This window comes from Bemisia tabaci, chromosome 4 (genome assembly GCF_918797505.1).
Source record: "Bemisia tabaci chromosome 4, PGI_BMITA_v3".
NCBI classification, from domain to species: Eukaryota; Metazoa; Arthropoda; class Insecta; order Hemiptera; family Aleyrodidae; genus Bemisia; species Bemisia tabaci.
In genome coordinates this window covers 38,995,704-39,021,128 of record NC_092796.1, presented here as the reverse complement: position 1 = coordinate 39,021,128, position 25,425 = coordinate 38,995,704, and the positions used below count along the sequence as shown (strand labels likewise).

Below are 25,425 nucleotides of genomic sequence, written 5' to 3'. Positions count from 1 at the left end.
TATTTCTTTGATTGGCCGGGGGGGGGGGGGGATGCCACCAAGCCTTCTCCCCCTCTCCAGGATCCACCACTGTACAGTGCATTGTTCACTTCAGTAAGCTTTATAGGGCGCGTATGCAAACAAGTTGGAACGTCAAAGTTCTATAATTTCAAGTTTTGAAATATTTCAAACTGTAATTTTTATGATATGATATTTCTCTGAAATTTTCCACACAGTTTTCTTAAATTAGTCTAATTTTAACCTCCCTTGCCTAAACTTTTTCTTACTAATTTCGCTTAAATTTAAAATTCTTTTTTTTAATAAGATAAAATTGCCAACTCAGCAAAAACGCTTGCGGCGGTAAAATATGTCCTTTTCGAGCGGTCTAGCTACTTCGATTATTCGGACAAGAAATATACGGACAGAAATTGATCGAGAGCGGAAAGCTCGTAACCATGGTGTTCAAAAGCTCGCACAATATACAGCGAAGACTAAGAGGTAGAAGACGCTCAGATGCCAAGCTTCATGAAAATATAGCGCTTTCGACAAATGTAAGAAAAAACCAACGATCTCCGGAGGTTTCTGTGTGGAGTTAATGGCTTTTCTGTCTGCTCAGCTTACTCACCATCTGGCACCCTTTTACGAACGAAAGAAGTCTTCTGTGCTTAAATACGTAATGCGATTGGATGGCCCACAGTATCGCTTTCCCTATAAAAAGAGGCCCCCTCGCGCGCTAAGCTCATTCCCCAATAACTATGCGCCTGAGACGTTCGAATGTGGCCTTTCGGTAAGAACTCTTCAAACATGGACGAGATGAGGCACTGCCCGATGCCGGGCGCCATGCCCGCCAAGCGTAAGAAGGACAGGATGCGGCGGCAACCGTTCGAGATCTACGCGCACAAGATGGTCAAGATGATGTTCTCGAACCGGAGCATCACGCGGAAAGGGGCGCTGGTGATGAGCAGCTTCATCCACGACTTCTTCGAGCGGCTGGCCACCGAGGCCGGGCACCTGGTGCGGATCAACCACATGCAGACGATGAGCCATCGCCACGTCCTTGATGCCCTCAAGTTGGTCGTCCGTGGCTCCCTCGCCGAACATGCTATCGCGGAGGCGCACCTCGCACTTGGCAAGTTCGGGCCGGCAACCGGTCGGGCCGCTTGCAAGCCCCCGACTCCGCCGCCGAAGGATGATGATTGTTGAAACAGCGCCCACTTTGAAAACGGCCCTTTTAAGGGCCAATAAACGCTGAGCTTCAATCGGGGATAAAACGGAGTCATATTTGTATAAGAGTACCATTATAGGAAGAGTATGGACGACTCGAAAATTTGGAGTTAAAGGATTGATCAATCAGGTCATGTAGCTCTTGGGACCCAAAAGTTATGGGCCAAACCTATGAGCTGGACCGAGTTTATCGGAAAGGAACCAAGCTACATCAGCTATCGCCAAGTTTAACCGGGCAATTAAATTTTTTATGAGAGAACGTTTGTTCGGATTTCATGGAAAATTTTTAGGAATTTGCTTCGTATACCGTGGAGAATTTTCGCTGAAATTTGCACGAAAATCTGCACAACCGTTTTCATGTAAAAAATTAAATTGCCCAATTAAATTTGGCAACCCTGGTAAAAATTGGCAGTAGAATCTGTGTTCCAAAATACCATCGACCTTTAGCCGGCTGTAAGATTTCCAATAGCTTCTTATGCTAGGACTTAGTGAGTTTTTGGACTACCGATCTCTTTTTGGGCCGCAGTATCTTGATTTAATTTGCGAGGAAAGCTCCGTTCTTATGAAGGATGCCTGACATTCCTATTATGTTGAAGCGCCTTCAATTTCGTATGATACTGTGCAATACTTCTGGTGTGAAATAGTTGCTTCAAGCGCCGCGGTACGCTGCGGCGCGGCGCGGCGGGCGCGCAGCCAGCGCTGAACGCGCATTTGGCGCCTGCAAACCTAACAGGGATACTTCACGCATTGCGCTATGCGTGAAGTATCCCTGTTAGGTTTGTAGGCGCCGGTGCGCCGCCGCTCCGCTTTGTGTTAGGTTCTAATATTTAATCTCGCGGAGTCAGCGTTTTTCAACTCATGACTTTGAAATGTTTGCACACTCTGCATGGAGTATTCTCATTTTAATTGATGAAAAAAAAAAAAATATGTAGTATAGGAAAATATAATGTGCGTTTTGTAAATATTGAGGTGATTCCGTACAAACTTAAGGATTTACAAAGCACAAGAATTTCTACTCAATTTCTTATAGCCTTTTATAGCCAATGGCGAAAAAGCAACAGCCAGGCGATAGAGTGTAAAGCCCGGCGATAGGAACTATAGCCCGGCTGTATAATTTTTTATCGATTCGAGTAGCCCAGCCGTATGATATTTTCCTCTTTCTACAGCCAGCTATATGATTTTCTATCGCCCTCTTCAGTCGGCTATAAGAACTCCTATAGTATTTTGAAACGCAGCTCCTATCGCCAATTTTTACCAGGGAATAGCTGATGTGGCTTGGTTCCTTTCTGTTTAACGCGGTCCAACTCGAACTACATCCAGTAGCACTAATTTTCATAATTCTTGCTACCCGCCGTTTCATAACCGATCAAAAATTATAAAACTTTGGTTTCGCATATATTTTCTCAGTTTCAAAATCTTAATCCTTAAAGACGCTTGTTTACAATGCGCAGTCGGCCGTATTTGATTAATATTTCAAATGCATAGGTTGGCAGCGGCACTTTTCTGGATTTTCGTTTTACACTTTGTCGCCCTTTTGGGCCCAAAGAAAGAGCAACATAAATCGATTTGTCCATACTGTCCCTATAAAGGTACTCTAATTTGTATGTATTCGGAGGGATTGTTTAAATAGTGGGTTACGGCTGGTATCTACCAACTCCACGTGGTCGGAAGTAACATCTTCAGTGGCTTGGCCGCAAGGGTCACCCTGCGGGTCGACTAATTGAAACAGTGGCGTGGCGTGAATGAACGATTGTCGGTATCTCGCCATTTGAAGCTATGGTAAATAATCGATTATTAAAGTGTTCGCTGCGAACACCCTGTCTCTCGATCCTTTCTCATAGTTTTAAATGGCAAAGCAATCGATATATCGCAAAGCACGCCACGCCACTGAATTGAAAGTTTAAAGCAGCCCAATGAAACACCGAAATGAGATATGGGGGGGCTTGGAGGCCAAGGCGCATTAGGGCAATTTTTGCTATCTCGAGAAATAAGTGTTTGAAGTTTCGAAAATACATAGACCCTCATGGCGGAAAGAAAGTTCATGCTGAATTTTTGATGCTTAAAAATTGGAATTCGGGAGCGACTATTTTTCACAATACATTAAGACCAGTTTTACTTGAAATCATTAATAACTCAATTACTTCAAAAACTGCTTAGATGCGCCTCGCTCTCCAAGCCTCTCATATATCGCTCAGATAAGAACAAACTAGGTCTGTCGGACCGACATAGTTTCAATAATCGGACCACTGGTGGCTGGTCGCCTTTCATCGGCACCGCTGCCGTATAGGTATTTGAGGGGCCGCCCTTCATGGGGTAGTGTTTCAGCACCCTTGTTTGATGGCACTGTGGAGCAAATTTTTCCCCTCGATAAAAAAAAGGAAAAAAAAGAAGCAAAAATATTTAAAACTGTTTCTGTCAACTTTTTCCTGTCTTGAATACCCGAAGTGAATGTACAAGAGAGAGAGGAAATCGACGGTGTAAGTCGGCAATCACATAACTCGTTTTCGGTGTCTGAAAATCTCCACCTCCATGTTATTTTTTATAAGAGAACAAATTGACATCATTCCTTGAAGTTTCTGCAGACTTTTCTTCGCACAGAGAAGAAAAATCACGAGTATTTTAAAGAATTGCCGTTGAGTAGTTTTCCGTTTAAAAAATGAAGTATGACAGGAAGTCTGCGACGTCGCTAACCGAGTTATGTGATTGCCGACTAACTACTGTGCACTTACTATACTTTCAAAAAATGGCTTTTTACCGCACAGGAAAAGATTACTAGAATAACGTGCGACGTGTGAGGTCGCCTTAAATTTCAGCGTATTCAACACAGGTTCCCACGTGGTCGAATAGTGGCAGCTCATGGCAAGCTCAATCGGAATCCCACAAATTAGAGTTTTATGCTAAACGGGAAGGAAGACGTTAGGTTAACGTCATCTCAGTTTGCCTACAATTTTTAGTCAAAAACAGGTTCGTTTTTATTTTTCGGTCGAATTAAATGTCCATTAAAACAATTCTGGCCTCTTGGTTCCGCACTTCTCTTGCATTCCGGTTCATTAATGAAGTGAGCAATATTGCAATTAAAATTTCTGGCGAATCATGTAAACCCGTGACTTTAGTCACGAGTTCTTCGCCAGTAAAAGTATAAGCATGTGGAACCAGAGGAGAGGGCATTTTTGCCAAGCTTCAGTCAACCGCTGAAAACCGCATTTTTTTTTTTTTTTTGGTACCATGAATGTTTTTGACATGCGGTTCAAATTTTCGCTGAGGACCAATGTGATACAACCCATAAATTTCAATCAAAAGTCGAAGTTAATATTACCGGGCGGTCATTGGAATACAGCGATATGCTATTTCTGCACCAAGAATATTGAGGCCTGGAATGACATTAGCCGCACCTATTAAAAAATTCCCCCTCCCCAGAAAAAAAAATTCATTACAGCCAGTTACCAATCATACATAGACGAGGAAATGACGGCATCTTTCGCCTTCAGATTTTAGTTATGCAACACAAGTGCCATGCTGCACGGGTATGTACACTAGCGCCAAAAGAGAGACTGGCGAAAGTTGGTAGAAGTAAAACAATCAGCAGAACCCATAACCTAAAATGTGCACTTTTGCACTTGCATTTTGAATTCGGAGTTCTAGCTTCTAGCATCGGTTACGCGTTTTCGGATTCATTCAATTTCGGGGCGGTTTTTAATTTCTATCATCGGGTACAAGGAATGTGTTATTCATGCTGAAATGTGATGGCTCCTCCGAAGAAAGATGTGCGGAAAAATGCCTGGGCCTGGGCAGAAAATGCGCCCGCGGACTACGAAATATCAACGAATGATGTTTGTAAAGTCTATCGAATGGACATCCCCAAATGCATATTTGGAAGCTGCAAGTAAGTGTCATGCTACTTTTATCGATGTGGACGTCAGATTTCCTGGTGTCCCTCTCCTTATCGGACAAAGAAGAGCATTATGCAGTTCAGATTTTTATCCTGTCTTTCTCTGCTGCTCGCATCAAAAACTTGTCGCTTGCAACCTGCCTCGAAAGCCATGCAAGCTTTCGGAATCCGAGTCTGGACGATAAGTTTTTTTCTCGATGAAATTGAATGATAAGCACTTCTCCTCCACAGACCCAAGGAGAGGGAATCACTGAATGTATTGCGATTTGTTCTCATGATATGTGCTGGTTATATGGGGGGTAACTTTCCCGCTCTTTTTCTGAAGCGGTTGAAATATTAACGCGCAGAAAGTGTGAAGCAGTCACTTGCAGTTTTTGAGGTATTCATTTTATCTCACAATTCAACTACATTATTTCACACTAAAGTAAGTTTGAGAGGCACTTTGCTAAGACATGTGATGCAGGAAGGGGATATTATTGTCTGACGACTTTTCAATTCTTATCACCTGTTATCTATATCTCCTATGTGTAAAATCAGTTTTTTCTCTTCATTTATCTGTAAAATTGAATCAGTCTGTAAGGTGAGCACCAAATTGTGACAATTAAGCGGCAGGAACCAAAACTTAATTTGATTAATTCCAATTATGTAGAACAATAAATTCGACATTTAGACTGTCCTTTAATCATTCTATCCATATCATTTACTGACTAACACCACATGGATGGCAAAAGTAGCGAAGTGTGTATCCTTGATTGTAGAGTAGAGAATCTCTACTCATGTTTTATTTATTCAAAGTAAACTAACGAATATTTTTCTTGAAAATTTGGTCAGTTGATTTTACAAAGGTAAATAACATGGAACGTATTTAAATTTTGCAATGGAATCACGCTTCTTTCTACTGTATCCATCTTATTGAGTTCTGAATGACTTTTATATCTCAATTGCATATGTATACATCAATTGGCAAGTACAAAATCCAAATGATGGCAAAGGACACGACCAGCAAGTTCCGAAGTATATGTCAGTGATGTACCTACTTAAAAGTGGCGTTTCCATGTGAAATGTTCAATGCAATGTTGCACAAGCGTACAATTATTCTTTGGAGCCACCTGTACTGAAAACTGACAAATTTTAAATGTTTTTTGTATTTTCTCTCATATCCGTTTCTCATAGAAACCTCTTTTTCCAGGAGAAACTGTAAAAGCAACCCTTTTTGTTTAACTGCAATTGGTGAGTCTCGATGGTTGAGCGATGTGCCTGAAACAGTTACTGACATTGAGGATCCAGCGGAAGAGAAAAGGCAGGAACGAAATTTTGTTGGTCTGAAGAACTTAGGTGCAACGTGTTATGTGAACAGTCTCCTCCAATTGTGGTTTCACAACAGTGCATTCAGGTAGGGTCTAATTTTTTGCTTTAAGTTTGGAGAACAGTTTTGAAAGGTTCTCCTGTAAAATCCTTTTTTACTTTGGATGAAGCATTTACAGGTAACAGAAAATTTGTACCATTATTCATTGATTTTTACTTGAAATGTAAATTCAGAACTCTAAATTTAACACATTTTTATTAAAAATGAAAACTTTTGTGTTAGCTGAGCAAGCATAAGAATATTTTTGGTTTCAAAATTGCACAAATGTGGAAAGAGTTACAACAGAGAGGTATACTTTTATCACAGGAACATATGACCCTTCCCATATACTAGAAAGCAGAGGAGTTTTCTACAAACATTTATGGAGAAAAACTGTTAAAGTAAGCAGGGGTGCTAAACTTGTTCAATCGAACGATCTGCAGACAGCAACTGAATGCTTGAATAAGTGTATCGACGATAAAACTACCAGATCTTGGTTTGGGACCTTGCAGACTTCCTTTCATACTTTTGTTTTTAAATGGGAAACTACTCAATGTCAGTCCTTGAAATCTTCTGTGATTTTTCTTCTCTTTGGTGGATTTATCCAGCAGGTAGCCGAGAGTTTATGAAGAAGGAGTACTGTATGAGGGATTAATGTAAAAATCTCGAAGTACATTATTAAGAAAATGACTATCAAGATGTGCAAATCTGATGAAGAGTGTGAAACTCTACATTTACTTGAATTTTCATTTACATCCTTTATGTCTGTAGCTCATTTTCTGTTTCTTTTTTTCTTTTCCTTATCAGAGAGGCAATATTTTCGTGGGATCCCACCCAGGACCCCAAGGAAAAAGAAAATCCTACTCTTGTCATTCAAGATGATGAAATACTTTTCACACCTCAGACTGTCGTCGGCCATCTGCAAGTCTTGTTTGCCATGTTGGCATTGAGTGAAAAGCGTGTTGTGGACCCAACAGACTTGGTAGTCTCTTTGGGTCTCGATACATCTGAACAGCAAGATGCTCAGGTATCTCAACTACCTATTCTATTCTTACACATCTCAGTTTTACAGCTTTTAACCTAAGATTATCGAATTTCCTCCTTTTCACCGTCTTTTTTTTTTAGCCTTCAAGAAAAGTTTTAATTGAATCAAGACACCAGCGTCTTCAATTTTGATGTTTCTGCCATTGACACCTAGGTCATTTTTCGAAATGATCAAGCTTGGCCAAACATATTTTTTTTTATATTTTACCATAACCACTGGTAATACTTTCTTTTTCAAGCACTGGTGCCATCATATTTTTTGTGATTTACTACTCTCGCTGAAACTACATTGTTGTTCTTTCCAGCAATCTACTGTTTTAGCTATTTTTCTCTCTTTTTGATTGTCATCATTGTGCCATGTTGTCTCCTTTGTTAGTGTCCTTGTTCTGTCCTTACTCTTGTGTTTATATTGGGAAATTTATCCGAACTGAAACTTAAGAAATAAATGTTTATGTAATTTGTTTATCTATTCAACAGAGGCACAGAATGTGGAATAACCCACCACAGCACATGCATCATACCTCAAGCACGAATACTCTCCTTTTTTTTCGTTTTAACTTTTTTTTTTTAATTTTCACAGGAATTCTCAAAACTTTTTCTGTCATTACTGGAAGATAAATACAGGGACCAAATCAATCCATCCATGACCAACTTTATTCAACAGAATTTCTGTGGAGAGTACGCTTATGTTACCCGGTAAATATTATCATTTGTAGCATCCAGTTTTTTTAATTTTTATTCTTTATGTCTGTGAAATGGGAGCCAAACTGTTACAAAGAACACAGAATAGAAAAGGAAGTATTGCGGGGAGAAGTTTAAAAGCAAAAAACCAAAAACAAACTTGAGACGTTTCATCCAGTTTCCTGGGTATTATCACCCACAAAAAAAAAGTCAAAATGTTAAAAAAACCAAAGCTATAAAGAGCTCATAGCAATAGGAGCAATAGGAAAGTAGACCAAGTCCTTAAACCTGGCATCCACTCACAAAAATAGGTGTCAAATCAAGATTGATATTCCTCCCATCAGACGGTAGCATGTGGCGGATGGAAATTTAATTAACTGAGTACCGTTTAGTTACGGTAGAGTAAGCTATAATACATAAATGATTATAATGATGTTGATAATTTGTGCGATTCTAGCACAGTCTTCAGTTACAGCCAAGTGCACTTTTTTGACTGTATGACCTCTCTTCTGATGGTTGCGATTTTCCGTATATGGATTCATGCATAGATAATAGTTGCATGAACTACTTACAGTGGCAGAAGGATAGCACAATCTAAATTGCACAATTGACAGTACAGATATTTTTGGATGCCATCTTGACTTTCTCGTTGATGAAATTTAAATAGAAGCTCTAAATACGCAACTTCGAACTTATTTTTGGTGGGTGAATATGATTCAAAAGTATCTGAAATAAATGCTATGATCCAAGTTCACTCTCTTTTTTGCAAAAATGCAACAGCTACAAATTACTGAACAAGCTCATTTCGATCAGTCTAAATCTTGGTTGTTTTTTCCTGCAGGTGTTCAAAATGTCTAACAGAATCCACACGGTCTTCTCAGTTTTATGAGCTTGATTTGAATATTCTTGGTATGAAGACACTACGGGAGAGTTTAGCAGACTTCTTAAAAGAAGAAAAACTCGAAGGAGACAATATGTACTTCTGTAACGCTTGCAACAAGAAACAAAGTGCCGAAAGATTTATCAAATTGAAGCACCTTCCACCGACTTTGTGTTTTCAACTCATGAGATTTGTCTTTGATCGGTAAATTCTCAAAACCATTTACTCTCTCATTGCCTAACTTAACCTTGCTAATTATTGTTCTTAACTCCTGCAGAACAAGATTGAAAGAAAGAATAATTTACAAAAATTCTAATAATATTTAGAAAGAGAAAAAAACTAGGCTATCACAAAATAACTGAGACTCTAAGAGATCTAACTAGGTGTAAGAATGTACCTCTAGACAAGGCTCAAATTTGAGCATTATGATACATCTTTTCTCATCAAAATTTTTTGTAGAACACAAATTATGCAACCAACATTACTCAGAGTAACTGCAAACTGAGACACCAATGTTTTACGACCCATGAATTTAAACTTCCCACTCATAGAAGAACCTTAATCGGCTTGAGTTAAATAAAACACCAAACGGCACTGTAACAATCTCTGCGATGTAAAAATGTGGCAACTTTAATCTTGACGCTTCGGCTCAGCTTTCATCTGTCTTTTAGACTTTGAACGAAGCAAGGTGGAGAGGGAGCACCGTTCGATTCAGAAGTCTGTCAAAATCGTTGTAGTACAAGTTTTGATTCACATAAATTCTGGGTTTTTTTTAGTGAGCAGGAAATGGGTCAGTTGCGCTGGTCACAGAATTTTGTTTTGATGCTTGATTCTTGTAGATCAGCTAAGTATTATAAGATCCGTCCAATCAGAAACTTTCTACGTTCAGTATTAACCTAGATATTGCCCCTTGAAAAGTTCGAGTTTTTGACGTCATCCACTGCGGTAGTGACACCCTTGGTTTTTTCCACCTTGCTTTCATCCAAGTTTCACATTGAACAACCAGTGCATATGTGTGTCACACTGACTGACTTAAGGCAAGGTGTAAGAAACCAAGGGTGTCACTACCATACTGCCGTGCAACGCAAAAACGACATTAACGACATTTTAAATTGTTTGAAAACGATGTATCATAGCAGGAAAAATTGTGTACCTTGGGACAATAGTTTTACAGAATTCTCTTGTGAATACTATCAAGAACTTGGCCTGAAAATTTGAGGTGCATGGGTAAAACAGTTTTTATTTTAGAAAGTGTCAAGCTCCAAAAAACGCTGGAAAATCTCAATAGATATACAGCGTTCTTGCTTAGCATGGCAGTGTAGTGGATGACATCAAAAACCCGACATTTCACAGTTAGGTATGTATAATTTTGCAAACAAGTAGCTAACGTTTTCTCTCAATTTTTAGGCAAAAAGGCAAGAAGAAAAAGTTAACTTCTCATCTTCAGTTCCCAGAAACAATTGATATGACAGAATACATTGAAAATTCTTCTGGACCCTATGTTTACAACCTTAGTGCAGTTCTAATTCATAAAGGACCAGGTGCTCATTCAGGACATTACATTGGTAAGTTCTCCACTTTTTATTCCATCAGGCTTGTACTGGTAGACACCTGAAGTTTATGAAGCGTATTGTGTATTCTGCTAAATTTGTTAATACCTAGGTTGCTCCAAAAGTATTTATCAAGCATATTGGATGAGACTTCATTAGCTCCAGTTGCATTAACAGTACATTGTGCCTAAATACTTATACCTATAGATGCATAGCTGAGCGGTGCAAAAACTTCTCAACCATGCGACCAGTGCGTATTGGTTGCAAGCGATAATGGGAAGGCCTCTACAGTGGGTTTGAAAAATCGGAAAGCCTGCATGTAAAATTGTAATAGCTGCAAATTTTCTGCAAAATTGAAGTGATTGTTGCTTGTTTCTGCAGAATTCCTGTGAAAATTGTGTAATTTTTGCAAAAGGGAACTTTCTGCATCTCTTCAAAAGTTTTCTGTTCAACAAAGTTTCTCTTCAAAAGTTTTCTGTTCAAAACTCTTCCGTGAAAAGTTTTGGCTTCAGCCAGAAGTTGGATGTCAATATACTTATTTCTTGTACTTTTTTTTCATGATCAACTTCTCAAACAGTGTTCAATACTCACAGGCGCCAACGCGCCCAATGCGCCCGAGATATCGGTCATGGCGCCTAAAAAATGAAGGCTCTGTGCCAACGTGGCCCCTAAAAATTGCCCCCCCCCCCCCCCCGGTCTCCCCTTTCCTCTCAAAAAAAATCCTAATTTTTCTGTTTGGTGATTTCTCAAAATCTCCTTTATGTTATAGCTACTAGTTTTGCAACTAAAACATCTTTCATCTAACTTTTCACTAAATGCGTCGTAATATAGGCAAAAAGTAAATTTGGCCCCTAAAAAATCTTCAATAGCCCCTGAAAATCTAGCTTCATCCGCCACCTGGTTCCTAAAACTCAAAGGTGAGTTTTGAACACTGTATTTCAAACCATTCAGTTTTTATCATAATAAGTAATAACATTCCAGATTCAGTTTCCGATACAAGCCCATTAAACCAAGAATAGTCTGTTCTTCTCCCGAGAATAATTTTGCCTTAAACTTGTGATTTCAGCCCACATCCTTACTTCACAAGGTTGGTACAAATTCAATGATGAAAACATTGAAAACATGGATGGGAAGAAACTGAAATTCGGAGAAGACGACATGGATGGTAAAAACTTACTTAAAATTTATGTTTCCAATTAACAATAGTCAGATGATGTCTCCCTATATTTGATCATAATTATTCTCATGTGAGCGTTGCTAGGGCTTACGTAAGAATGAAATTTGATCTACCATTACAAAAATCCAGCCTTCGTCAATATCACCTAAAAGGATAGATAATCAAATGAGATTGTTGGTTTATTGTTCGATAGGTATCTATTGAGTTGCCATTTCCCAAAAGTACCGTTTGGTTTATCATTGCAAAAATCTGAACTACCGTCAATTTTGCAAAAAAAGAATTGATTATATAAACGGGATCATTGCTTTAGTGTTTGATTTTTATTTAATTTGTTGTTATTATGCATGCTGCCTTTAATAATCTTTCTTCCTCTTCTCAAGAGTGTCAAAACTACCAAATCATGCGACCTTTATGTCGTAATTAGTTGCTGGCAAACATGGGAAGATGGTGAAAAGGGGTCTTAAAACTGGAAAGGCCCTGAAGAGAGGTCTCTTGAAGAGGAAAACTGGTTCGTTTTAGAATAATTTTATCGGGTGTTTTTTTATTTGCAGGAGAGGGGGGGGGGAGAAAAGAAAGGTCATGACCTGGAAAAATAATAAAAAATCTTTACATCTCTTTCCTTCATGGTTTATTTCAGTACTTACCCTGTGTCTGATGGTTTTTCAAATTTGTTTCTCCAGATTTCTTGAAGAAAACAAAAGCACCTCGTGTACCAAAGGGCTCCCTGGCATCCAGTAATGCATATATGCTTGTTTATACCCTGCAAAAAAATGAGGATAACGATCCTGATCGATTGGAAAATCCAGCAATTCTGTCCAGTAAAGTCCGAGAAAAGTTAAATCCCAGAGTCCTACAAGTCGTTGAAGAAAAGAACAGTCACTTTAAAAAATGGATGGAAGAAATCCAAAAATGTAGAGTAAGTGTCTTGGTGCCACCTCTAAGTCTATTTGAAAAGAAATTACTGTGAAATCTGGCTGAATTGAACTACGGTTAAGATGGAATCCTGCTTACATGGAACATATCTCTAGTCCCTGGACACCACTATAAAGGGCAAGAATTCGCGTACAATTTTTTGGATAACCCAATGAAAATGTAATTTCACATGTGAAAGGTCAAAAAAAATCAATAATAAAGAAACGTTTGAAGAAAAATGTTCATGATGACGTATCTGTATTTTTAAAAGAAGTAAAAAATTAAGAGCTTCAAAATCTGTGACTTTTGATATCCTTGGATGATTTGTTGAAAGGAAAGGGTCACTTAAAAAATTGAGAATACTTAATAGATCATTCGAAAATTTCGAAAAGTTACACTAAAAATGACTATTAATTTTTTTGAATTCGCTTAGCTCGAATTTTCGAGCTTATTTCATGTCAAACGGTAAAGCAGATGAGACGAAAAGCCGCCTAAGTCGAAATTCCTCCCTGTCCCTTGACATTTCAACTTAGTGAGATTTCACTGTTTTTTTTTTTTTTTTTTTTTTTTTTTTTTTTTTTTTTTAAATTTATCAAAGAATTTGAAAAATATTTGCTAAAGGATCTTGAAAATATTTAAAATTCATTAAAAACGAAATTCAAGGGGTGTCCTATTCATTAATGAAGATTAGAAATTCACAGATTAACCCAACAAACTGAAAATATAAAGGAACTCATCTTCTAAAATTAGATGTTTATTTTGAAAATAAGTCATAAAGCTTTGCAATCTCTCAGTTGCGTTATCAATAGCTGAATATGTCCTAGCGCTCCCAAAGATTTTACCATTATAAATGGAAAAAATGCTTAACAATTTTTATGCCCATCCAGATATCCTGTCAAACATTGTTTTGTTTTGAAAAACTATGCAATCTTTGAAGAGACGCAAAGAAGATGCCTCATCTCAAACATTTTCCTTTCAAATGTTGTTGATTGTTGTTGTCAGTTGTTGTTCCTTAGCCATCATTATGTTGATCAATGTGACATTGCATCAAATTGAAATAGTTTTTTCAAGAACACCTTACAATGCCATTCCTCGGCTATTGATAACTATTGACCCAAATCAAAATAGTTTTCCTCCAGTTCATTTCAAATATTCACTCTCAAAAGGATGAAAAAGAAAGGGAAATAAATACAAGAGAAAAAAATGCAACAAGTTAGAGTGTTGCGGCAGCCTAATTCTCATTACATCGCTGATATAAACATTCAAATAGAAAAACTGTTTACTTTTTCATGAATCCTCCAATTTTATCATTTGTTTTCATGTAATTCATCGGGTATTTAATGTTGTTACAGGATTTGAAACTAGACAAGTCTTTGCAAATGAAAGAAGAAGTAGCCTCAATTCTTCGAATCTTACCCGTTCAAGAGGAAAATACTTTTGATTTAGTTCCAGTCTCATGGTTAAACCAGTGGCTGTCGAAGGACGGCTCAAAACCTGTTGATCCTATCAATAATTTACCTCTTTTATGCTCACATAATAAAATTAATCCTTACTGTGTTCATGATGCCAAGTATATTAATTCTGCTGCGGTAAGCGTCCACTATTTCTTTCTAAAATTTAAAAATACATAAATTATGTTTATCTCATATTGTCGCCCTCTCACGTACGGGTGTATTTCAGTTTGCATGTGAGCCCTGCCTCACATGAAAATCCATTTCTTGGGGCTCATACAGAAATCTGGGGCCCCTATGATAGAAGTGCGACGGTATTAAGTCAAAGGTCTCCTAATATCTTAATCCAAGCAGCAGAACCATATTTTACCTAATTAGAAAAAGTAATTGGAATATCAAATCATGGAATTCATGAATACATACATATAAGGGGAAATTGGTGAATGAAAAATTTTTTTGTCAGTAGACAGATACTTGGAATTAGACCAAAGTGCTTAGCTTTTAACTAGAATTCTTAGTCTCAGAAGTTCTTGGCATAAATATCAATTTCCTTCTGCAATGAATTTTGTAGATCCTATTTACTCTTTCTCTTTCTTGTACCGGGATTAAAACAGCAGTGACCAAGAACCTACAAGATTGGTAAATAGAAAAACCGGGGAAAGAGAGGAGGAAAAACTTTACCAAAAACTCCAAAGAAATAACTGAGTAATTCCAAACAATTTTGTGATAAAGATTATAATTTTACCCTACTACGTAATTTCTCACGATCTATTAATTTATAAAACCATCAAAACGAAAATTAGGTTTTGAAAATTGTATCTTTGGGAAGAAAAACAGAAGCTTTGAAGTATATTATCATTGGTATAGTGCAAAGCTCTTTACAAGGCTTCAATAATAATTATCGATAACTCAAATTAATCTCTTTAGCTATGGTAAAAGGGGGTACAGCAATGCTCTGCACTAAAAAGTATGGCATTGTATTGGTTTTGACACCATCGCAGATTGTAAGGCGCAGTGTGAACGAATTGTTAGTTAGTGATACAGTGCATACATGTGCATCAACATGTGTGCCTGTTGCTCTTGATGGTGATTTGCTATTAGCCTGGTCATTCCTTCACCTGCATACCTTTCCCAGTTCGCGCCTGAGAATTCTCAGGATTGAATCTTGCAAAGTTTTTTCTCAAATCAAAGGTTTTTTTTTCCTCTCCTTTTATCTGAGTAAGAAGTGATAATATAAAACACTTTAATGTTTTTCCTTTCCTATTGATTAACATTTAATTTTGTGTTCTCTCTTTTTTGCATTACAGGCTGATAAATTATATGAACAGTTCAATGGCGGACCCCGATTAAAGCTTCTCCCTGATGCTTGTAAACTTTGCATACGCAATGAATTCACGTTGATTAAGCTACGGGCAAAAACAGCGGAAGAACAAAAAACTATTTCGCTCCTCACAAAATACAAAATGGATGAGTAAGTTATATCATTAATTAGCCACTTATTAATCCACCATCGCTGTAGGAGTTCATTTTCTATAATGATTCAATAGTGTAATAATGGTGCAAATTATGATGTTTTTAAAGTAACAAAAAAATGAACACTCATTTTTTGCAAAAGAGTATGATTGTACTTGCTTGTTTCAAAATCATATGAAACTTTGTATTAAAACATTTTTATGAAATGTTGAAAAAGAATTGGGCGATTGTCATAGTGTATTTGAAGATAATTGAATCATATGGGCTTACCTGCACTTTTTCAAGAAACTGTGATAATAGCACCAATAAAAAAAGTTCTTTAAGATGTAATTATTCTTAAAGCCGTAAGCGCTAAAGAACGTAGGTAAATGCTACTCCCTTTTGACGTTTATTATTTTCTTGTTTTGTTGAAAACCGTGTGTGTTTATTTTCCTCACCGTCTCTTTGATTTTTCCACCCTCAGGAACATGCCAGGATTTTGGGTCAGCCGAAAATCATTGAAATCGTGGCGAAGGATAGTTCTAGAACGAGCAGAAAAGAAATTAAATATCAACATCAAGAATAATAATAAGGAAGACCAAGAAGAGCCCTGCTGCAGTAGTTCGAGTGACAAAGATTTAAATGGAAAAGCCGAACCCACTAGCTCTAAACTCGTAAACTCTGAAACAGTACATAACTTAGAAAGAGAAGAATCATCAAACAAGCTCTTGAATTCGGAAAATACTCCCATAATTAAGATTAATTCATCCGGGAATGAAACACATGCTGCTGAAGTACCTACCTCTTCTAAAAGCTCAGTTGAAAAGACAAGAAGTTTAAGGCCAAGGAGCAAAGAGGAAGAAGTTTCATCATCCATAGAGCTCTCATCAGATCAAGTAAAAACAGAGCATGACATATTAGTGACACTCTCACCTCGATGCCCCCCAATACCTGTGTCTCCTAGGACACATAAGAAAATCATGAAGGTTAGAGAGTGTAATCAATTGCTAAATTTATTACATGAAAATGTTCAAAGTGTGAAGGAAACACTCATGGAAGATGTAAAAGATGAAATGAAAGTAATTGAATCGCAGATTGATGAAAGCACCAAAACCATAGCATCTGGAGTCACTCAGATGAAGCGAGTGTGTACCGTTCTCTTAGAAGATATCTTAAAGAAACGCCAGAATCAATTCGTACGACGACAGCTACCTTTTAAATCAGAACCTAGCTCAAGCAATCACGAGATTACTCCAACAAACTCAGCGATGGACGTTGTTGCGGACAGTAGTAATCATGCCATTTCATTAAAGTCCAAAGAAAGGAAGAATTATCTAGCTGCTCCTTCCTCCTCGAACTGTAATGATTACTCTGATAGTGAAGGAGACATGAGTCCTATTGTTGGCCGAGACGCTTATGTAAAAAGGTTAAATGAAGGGGAGTTACTTAGTGAAGGCGATGTAAGTCCTATTGTTGGTCGAGAAGCATCTATAAAAAGGTCAAATGAAGGAGAGTTACTCAATGGCTGTGCTAAAAGAATGCGATCAGATTCAAGTATCAAAACTGATAATGATGCTGAGTTATTTGAAGAGTTTGAAGATCTGAATGACGATATTGTCTGTGAACATGGTAAGTAGCTCTTTAAATTTCTCATATTCATGAACTGAACAAATCTCATGTTTTTCATACAAATGCTTCCTCGGCTGACCGTAACATCATCTTGCGTGCACAGCGGTTACATTTCATAAAGGGGATAGATGCCATGGCTGCGCAAGGATGGGGTATATGACTAGTAGCAACAACTAGGAGAGAGGTGCTGATAATGAACCACTAGATGAAGTACGAAGCTCAGCATTCTGATAATACTCCTCAACCAAAATTTAATGTAGAACACGCTTTGAACAACGAAATTTTCTGAAATCGACTCCTAACCAAGATATTTATGTTTCTTGAGGCAAGAATTTAAACCTCCTGCTCATGAAAACACAATGGTCCACGTACCTCAGATTGCAAACTAAACGTTACCGTGGCAGTCTCTGCCATATGTAAATATGGCCATTTCAATTTTGAAGCTTTGGCTCAGCTACAGCAAATCGTTTACTCTTTGAACAATAAAGGGTAGGAAATGAACAACGCTTGATGGAGTAACCCTCCAAAACCGTTGTAGTGCGCGATTGACTCACATAGAGTATTGTGTTTCTTGTGATTGGGCATTTCAAATTACCCGCAACCAATGTAAAATTTAAACTTTGATATTTTAGCCGGGAGTTGATTTCAGTAATTTTTAATGCAAGAATCGTGTTTAACAAAAACTGTGTGAAATTTTGGTTAAGAAACATGTATGAGAATGCTTAACTTTTTACCTTGTCTAGTGGTCCATTAGAAATTGAAGTGTTCGGCTGTTCGTCTGTTCGTATCACCGTGCTTATTGAATGTATAAAAAAGGACAAAGCCCAAGGATTACAAAAGGTGGGCCCAGGATTATTTAGGGCTCAGGAGCTGGTAAGGGCAAAGCCCAGTCGAAGAACAGGGCATAACCCTGGAATTTTAGAATGCTCCGCTATTGCTGTTACAGCAATTAGCGGCTCTCCTTCTATACAAAGTTTGATGGTGTTGCCAGTGAAAAAAATACTTAAGGGGTCCCGTTGGATGTTTTGCTCAAAATGATCTGTTAAACTTCTTGGTATAGTTTATACTTCTAAGAGCCTTCCACCCATCAGCTTAATATAAAGTTTTTTTCCGATTTCCTTTCCACAGTCCAGTCACCAATCAGAAGTGTATTTAATTTGCTTATCCATAGATGTAAATTTTCGATGCCTTGTAGTTTTAATCTCCTTGCATCAATTGTCAGGGAAGTTTTGTTGAAATCATTTTACAAAATCAGTTTGAAACATTTCCCAGGTTAAAGCACAGTACTTCCTGTAATGGGCTCTTTATTCTTTTTTTTTTTTCAAGGTAATTTGTGTTTCCAAGAAAATCTAAGACGTTTAGTGCCTTGCGATGTTTGGAATATCATGTCATCCTATTTTCCATTAGCAAAAGCTTTTCCTAAAGAGGTGGAGCCCTGCTTTAAATGCGAGGTAAGTTTATTCACAGCTTTTATGTTCCCTAATCAGGAGAGAAAATCTGTATACATTCTTTAATTAAATGTATAAAAATAAGATAATAATAAGAAATATATAGAAAGCTCTGCAAAATGGTTTGTGCAGGCACCATAAAGTACTAGTATCAACTTGATTTTTTTCCAAACCATTTATCATAAATATTTGAACTCTAACAAATGAGCCAAGTCTACTAACTCTTAGCTCCAATTGTTCAAAAAAGTCCTTTTCTTCATTCATTCTTCTACTGTAGATGGCCAAAGTGCAAACGAAGGTATCTTGATTGTAGTATTTTAAAAGTTCCAATTTATCTTATTTTCTTAAGAGAGACAAGCCAACTTCATGGTTTGAAATTTATTCAGAATATTTTGCCAATAGAGAAGAAAAATCAAGGTGGTTTTCAAAGAATTACTTCAACCAATTTTCCAAAGAAAAAATGAAGTATTATAGGAAGTCTTCAATTTTGCAAATGGAGTTACACGATGTCGCACTTTAGCCATGGAAGTACAGCATGTTATTCTTGTCATGTCTATTGTATTTTTGTTTTAATTACTCCAACTTATTTGATTAAATTTCAGGGTTTAGCAAATGAAGATAATTTTGCCAAAGATAGACTGAAACAAGAAGCTCTGAAGCAAAAAGAGTGCCTGGGAGAACTCCTTTTGCGCAGCAACAATGAAACTAGTAAATTAAATCTAAGCCTCGATACTAGTCGTGTGTACCTGATCTCTTCTGATTTCATTTCAGATTGGAGGAAGTTTATCAGGTAATTTCTTTGTTTCTCTATTTCTCTTCAGTAGAAGTTCTAGCGTACGTATGAACAGAGTTTAACAGGAATGCAGCAGTCAAACTTTGGATAAAAATGAGTAGTGGTGGTTTTGAATTAAATTAGCTGTAAACTTTCCCCAGTTAAAAATTCGATGTCAAGATAAAATGTTATGAAAATGAAAACGGTTGTTAAACTTTGTCCTTAATTTCAAACCCCTTTTTCTCAGATCAAACTTGATGGGACTTGGTGCATTTTTGTTAAAGTCTGTTCGCATAACAACCAAGCAAAATGCTGTTAAAATAGAAATTCAGAGTTAATGTTAGCTATTGAGATAGAACGTAGGCATCTAATATATCTCAACTTTAGCTCGGGGAGATCTGAATGTATCTTACAGATTAGAAAATTATTAATATGCCTTCTTTTCATTAACTTTTTACTGAAAGATTTCCTGTAAATGTTAGTCTTTTCTTGATGAGCTTTGTTATTCTGAAGCCATGAAATTCCTGTCAAATGAGACTAACAGTTGTACAATCTTAGCACACCTAGTGGTGCTTACTATGTTTTGTTTTTCCTCTCTTCAAATGTTATGGAAGTTCATAACAAGAATGAGCTTTGACTCGAATATGAAGGCAAAGCAGCAAGCCGTGGTGGGCATGGTGTTCAATATTTTAGTACGCTTTACCCCAAGACAATTATTTCTCAAAACAATCAATATCATATTTTCCCTCAAAATATCACTTAACTTCCTTGTCCTTGATGCTCCTCATTTGTCTAATCCTCTCGGAGATTTTTAATTGTTCTTTTTTTTTCCTCTGTTTCAGGTAAGAAAAAAATAACATTCTCAGTCATTTTACCATCAAGTTTAAGTGAATTTGCGGTGAGTCAAATTATAAAATAGTTTTTATTTCTCTGCAGTAACACTCTAGTTCAAGGGTTCATGAGGCCTTACCAAATTCTCTGAAATAAGCAGTTTCGGGGTGAGTGGTTTTTGCTTGAATTTGAGGAAATTAAATGTTTTTTATCGTTTTACTATTTTGTTTGTATCATGCGCTTGTTACTGTGTCTCACTTTAATTTTCTGAGTAATTGTCGAAGTGAGGCTCAGAAGTTGTCGCCTCTGATTTTGATGTGGTATGCAGCATGGAACATTAGGAGGATAGTTACTTGGATGTGCTCTGTTCAGTTTTGTAATAGACCTAAAATACCGTCCAACCGCATCTTGCGCTTTGTGCTCCGAATTTTTATCATAATCCATGTTAAATTAACAGTAAGAAGTCAGGGATTTTTGCTTTTAAATATCTGAGAAGTCGGGGAATTTTAAAATCCGAGCAAACCTGTCACCTTTTGAGCAGTGATGATCATGATAGGTTGTGATTTAGCTCAGTTTTGCCAATAACAGTCCCGCAAATTGCTCTATTTGGCAAATTATTGCCCTACATGGAAGATCGTAAATAATTATTAAAGTACAATTTTTATACACCTCAATCTCCGAGTAAATTAAATAAGGAAATTCAGAAGAAAGTTGAATGTTTTATTGTCTATTAAGTCAGCAGTGTAACTTCCGTATGAATAATTTCAATATTATTTAATTTTTTTTTTTTTTTTTTTTTTTTTTTTTTTTTTTTTTTTTTTTTACGATTAATTTGCTTCTTTCTTTTTTTCAATTTGATTAAATAATCAAACCGTCCTCTCTCCATGCGAAGACGAAGTATGAATGCAATGATCGACATATCTTGCTTTCACAAACGGAAAAAATTGAAGACAGGAGCAATTTTTTCAATGGCTCTGTCTGGATGCAACTATTCGTGTTCTTAGGATGTCTGTGTTGCATCCAAAAAATTGCCGGTGTTCTAGTTTTTTTAAGCACAACGTATGGCAGCGGTTGTTAGTTCTCAAGGGTTTTCTACATTGCATTTACATGTGTGTTCACTGAGAAATCAATCTTTGGAGCTCGGATGAATAGTGTAGCACCATAACAGCGTTGCAAAATTATGCAAATTGCAGAAATTTTATCGGCAGTAATTTGCAGGATTGACATCAGCGGAAATGTTTTTGATGGAAAATTTGCACCATTTGACAAAGCTGCCGTGATGCAACTTGACTCATTCGCACACTGAGGATTTCATGGTAAAAACTCTTACTCGTAAAAGCAACATAAAATCCCTTCAGACGTGAAAACTGCACCTTTATGCTGTGCTTTAAAAAACCACAGTGCCTGCAATTTTTTTGACGCAACACGGACCTCCTGAGAGCATGTATAGTTGTATCAACACCTATCTAGTGGAAAAGTTGCTTTGCCCTTCGATTTTTTTCCGCTTGACCTGACAAAATGTGTCACTCATTGCATCTATACAAGTGGTAGCACGGGGAGAGGACAGTTTGAGTATCTAATCAAATTGTAAAAAAGAAATAAGAGAAATAATGGTAAATACATAAATAAAATGTAGACTTTTCAAGCGGCATATACTCTCCTGACGTAATTGGCAACTACACATTTTACCTTTTTCTGAATCTCTTCATTTAATTTACTTGGAAATATGTAGAAATCGTTATGTATCGTTACCATGATATAAAGACACGTGGTTATTTACAGCTTTATCAAATTTAAAATCAAAGACTCCCGAGGGCTTTCGAGACATCGGGAACTTCCTAGACTCTTTCAAGCCTTTCCGAATCGTTTTTTGAGTACTTTTAGAGGTGAGCCTATCATTTGCGTTCTGAGGTTTTCTTGGTTAACACAATCGTGAATGCATCGTAGAAAACCCTTGAGAAGGAATAAACGCAGCCATACGTTGTGTTCAAGAAAACTAGAGCGCCTGCAATTCTTCGGACGCAACACGGACATCCCGAGAACACGAATAGTTGCATCCAGACATAGCCGCCTTCGTTTCGGCCTTCGATTCTTTCCGCTTGTGATGCTAAAATGTGTCGTTCATTGCATTCATACGTCGTCTCCCACGGAAATAGGGCGTTTTGAGTATTTAATCAAATTTAAAAAAAGAAATAAGCAAATTAATCGTGAAAAAAGAAATAATATGGAGACCATTCATGCGGAAGTCACAGTGTCAGATATTTTGGATTAAGTTGCGAACTAAATTGAATCAGTGAGAACGAAAACACACCAACTCGAAAAAATGAAAATAATCAAGATACACACAAAATTGCACAGTAGGTGAAGAAGCTAGTGCAAGAAAAATATTTTTGGTACTTAAAGGCAAGTACTTAAGGACATTTTAAATGTCCAAGCTGGAACAGATGCGGTACCTTCAATTCCCTTTATGAAAATTGACTGTCTTTAATGAAAAGCGAGCACTTTCGAGTAACCGAGTTGGTGTATTTTCGTTCTCACTGATTGAATTGTCTAAAATAATTTTAAGGAAAATATTAAAAATTTTCCAAGTAAATTCGTTGTTTAGTGAAGACAATCTGGCAACATCCAAAGGTTCATACGGCGTTCTTCCTCAGTATGGCAGATTTGGCAACACCGCGCCACGAAAACTGACCGGGGCGGGCAAGGGCTGCCGAGGTCCTTCCGAAGTCATCCATTACGCAAAACGACTCAAGTCCGCGCCAACAACCCCCCGGTCGCCCCGAAGAGAGAGACACCCCCTCGCTCCTCCGTCGGCGAGAAAAGGCGTAATTAATAATTCACACCTAATTAGGTCCGCGCGACGCCGCGTCTCGGGCATTGTTATGACGTCGGCGAAGGGTTTCATTATACCCGGGACCCGGCGGCTCCCATATTCTTGACTTGTCCGGTCGGTGTCACCACCGCGTAATAAGTAATTTGTCACCCGCGGCCTTAGACTTGGATTAAATAAGGAAAAAATTATGAATTTATGAGGAGGATCCTCGAGTTTTTTCGCTCCGCACCCCCCCCCCTCCCTGTATCAATTTTTTATCGCGTTTCCCCCGCCGAGCGATTAATTACCATCTTGTGCATTCCGGTGTATCCGCGGCCGCTTTTGAATGTTTTAATTTGCGGCAGTGACTCGGTAAATTTTCGAGCTTCTCGGCCGTTCCTCTAACGACTGGGTGAATGGGTGGAGGTGTCGCAGGCTTATGTTGTAATCGGCTGAGTGGAAAGTTCTTGAAAAGTCAGGGAATGTTCGTTCAACCCCTGGAAAGTCGGCTAATTTTGCTGCGGATTTCAACTTCTTCTTCCGATGTCCGGACATAGCATTTTTTTAATGGTTCAGTTGCGCTGGTCTTAGAATCGTGTGGTTTTATAGACTAAGGTGGTAAATGATGGACTAACTGAAGGGTCTCTCATTAGTTTAGGGCCGTTAGTCAGTCTATCAGCTTCCTACTCTGCCCATTGCAACCACCCGCTTCCACCAATAGGATCCCTCCATATACCTTTTGCCTTATTTTTCTGTAGCTTTATCTATCTCTTTCAACAATCAGCCAACTGGCAATCTTATCGAATGACGTTCTGATGGACGCGGTGGAAGGTAGTGGCGAGGCTTTCGATATTTTTCGTTTTGAAGCTATGGTAAAGAATCGATTACTAAGTATCGATAATCGATACCTTCCCATAGGTTTAAATGGCATCGATTCATTGCAAAACACGACCTGTGGAAGGATGCGCACTGGGGTGCGTTAATCACTCGCGATACTAATCGTTTCTCGTCCGTCTGCCATCGTTCCCAATTTCGTCCGCGATTGATGGTTTCGTTTTTAAACCTCTCCTCTCGCATTCAATTACATCGCTTTTCGTTCCTTTTCGCCTTCACATCGCGAGATGCATCCATCCATGCATGGAGGCATCAGGAAACAACTTCACGCACCTCTCGACTTATCGCCACTACGCGGGCAAGTGGACCGAGTTTAACAGGAACTGGTCGCACCGAGTTCGAACCGAAGTGACCATGGATTTATCGATCAAAAGTACATTAGATAAAGATTCAATAATCCACCCTCGGGGGCCGATTAGCTGGTGGCAATGACTTTTCAAAATATTTTTTCGAAAATTCTCTAAAATTCTGATAAAATGCTCGTATTAGGGAACCTTTTTGGCTCTTTTTTAAAGTAAAATTTGAGGAAAGAAGTGTTTAAAAAAAAACCCCTTTAAAATATTACATGTTTTTCAAAAAGTTTTTTTCAGAGAAATAATTCTTAGCATCCCCCTATTTCAAATATGCATCTCTATTTTCAAAACGTATTTTCTCCCCCAAAATTGTTACGATGATCTTCCTGATAGCTTCCCCTTCCTTTGTCTAGATTTTTTTATTATTTCACACATTATTATGATACAAATATTTCATTATGTTGATATACTTTTTTGTATGATCATTAAATCCTCATCCTTGATCATTCCTCTTGGTTCGAAAGGAAATCTCCTTGGCAACAAATTCAATATAGACTGATTTAGTGGCTACGTCATAGAGTGAAATTGTAAGCAATTTTTAAAATTTGGGAGCTTCTTGTCTGTTGTATTTTGCATTTTATCGTTGAAATTTTCAGCTTTTACGTAAAGTTGTTTCCTAGTGCTGAGTCTGCTTTTACAGTCATTTTTACGTATGATAGCTTCTGATGATTCCATGTTTACCAAACTTTCTCGTGATTTCCTTGAAGCTCTTTTTAAATTTTCCTCTCACGACCCAACCCTGTAAATTTTCGTAATGTTTCGTATTTTATCAAATTTTTAAAATTGTGTTCAATTTCCCCTCCAGGCTCTGTTCGCAATACTTCAGCATAACTGAACGTCTTTTGTCTTCAAATTGCCGTTGGTTTTCTCCTTAAAGTGCATGTTTCGCCTCCCTCTAACTTTTCCCCCAATTTCTATTAAAATTAGGTTGCAGAAGGGAAACGCCTACAAAGTTTGACTACATTTTCTTGAAAAGAAAAGATCTGAGAAAAATCTCCTACCATCCGTCGGAAAAATTGTGAGAGTCAAATAAATCTGCGGAAGCGGCTTTTTACGGGAAGAGGGTATCATAATATCGAAAAACACAAAATTGAGATTTTTA

The 25,425-nt window shown here is 37.7% G+C and overlaps 2 protein-coding genes across 2 annotated transcripts in view; both read left to right on the top strand.

Annotated features, from left to right (window-relative positions):
- Nucleotides 1–783: 783 nt before the first annotated feature.
- LOC109031453 (histone H2B) lies at nucleotides 784–1,182 on the top strand. The gene has a single exon (XM_019042959.2). The coding sequence runs from the start codon at nucleotides 784–786 to the stop codon at nucleotides 1,180–1,182; it is 399 nt and encodes a 132-aa protein (XP_018898504.1).
- A 3,636-nt stretch (nucleotides 1,183–4,818) lies between these two features.
- The window catches only part of LOC109031537 (ubiquitin carboxyl-terminal hydrolase 48), a 101,733-nt gene continuing 81,126 nt past the window's right edge, over nucleotides 4,819–25,425 (top strand). The window contains exons 1-13 of the mRNA XM_019043101.2: nucleotides 4,819–5,086; nucleotides 6,282–6,485; nucleotides 7,245–7,464; nucleotides 8,062–8,177; nucleotides 9,004–9,246; nucleotides 10,450–10,607; nucleotides 11,659–11,757; nucleotides 12,450–12,685; nucleotides 14,034–14,270; nucleotides 15,440–15,603; nucleotides 16,069–17,213; nucleotides 18,540–18,664; nucleotides 19,264–19,451. Of these exons, the coding sequence (XP_018898646.2) occupies nucleotides 4,947–5,086; nucleotides 6,282–6,485; nucleotides 7,245–7,464; nucleotides 8,062–8,177; nucleotides 9,004–9,246; nucleotides 10,450–10,607; nucleotides 11,659–11,757; nucleotides 12,450–12,685; nucleotides 14,034–14,270; nucleotides 15,440–15,603; nucleotides 16,069–17,213; nucleotides 18,540–18,664; nucleotides 19,264–19,451 (3,275 nt within the window). The 5' untranslated portion in view covers nucleotides 4,819–4,946. The remainder of the gene's footprint in view (nucleotides 5,087–6,281; nucleotides 6,486–7,244; nucleotides 7,465–8,061; nucleotides 8,178–9,003; nucleotides 9,247–10,449; nucleotides 10,608–11,658; nucleotides 11,758–12,449; nucleotides 12,686–14,033; nucleotides 14,271–15,439; nucleotides 15,604–16,068; nucleotides 17,214–18,539; nucleotides 18,665–19,263; nucleotides 19,452–25,425) is intronic.

Excerpts from the sequence above, each read along its gene's own strand:
- LOC109031453 (XM_019042959.2), top strand. The coding sequence starts at position 784 with ATGGACGAGATGAGGCACTGCCCGATGCCGGGCGCCATGCCCGCCAAG.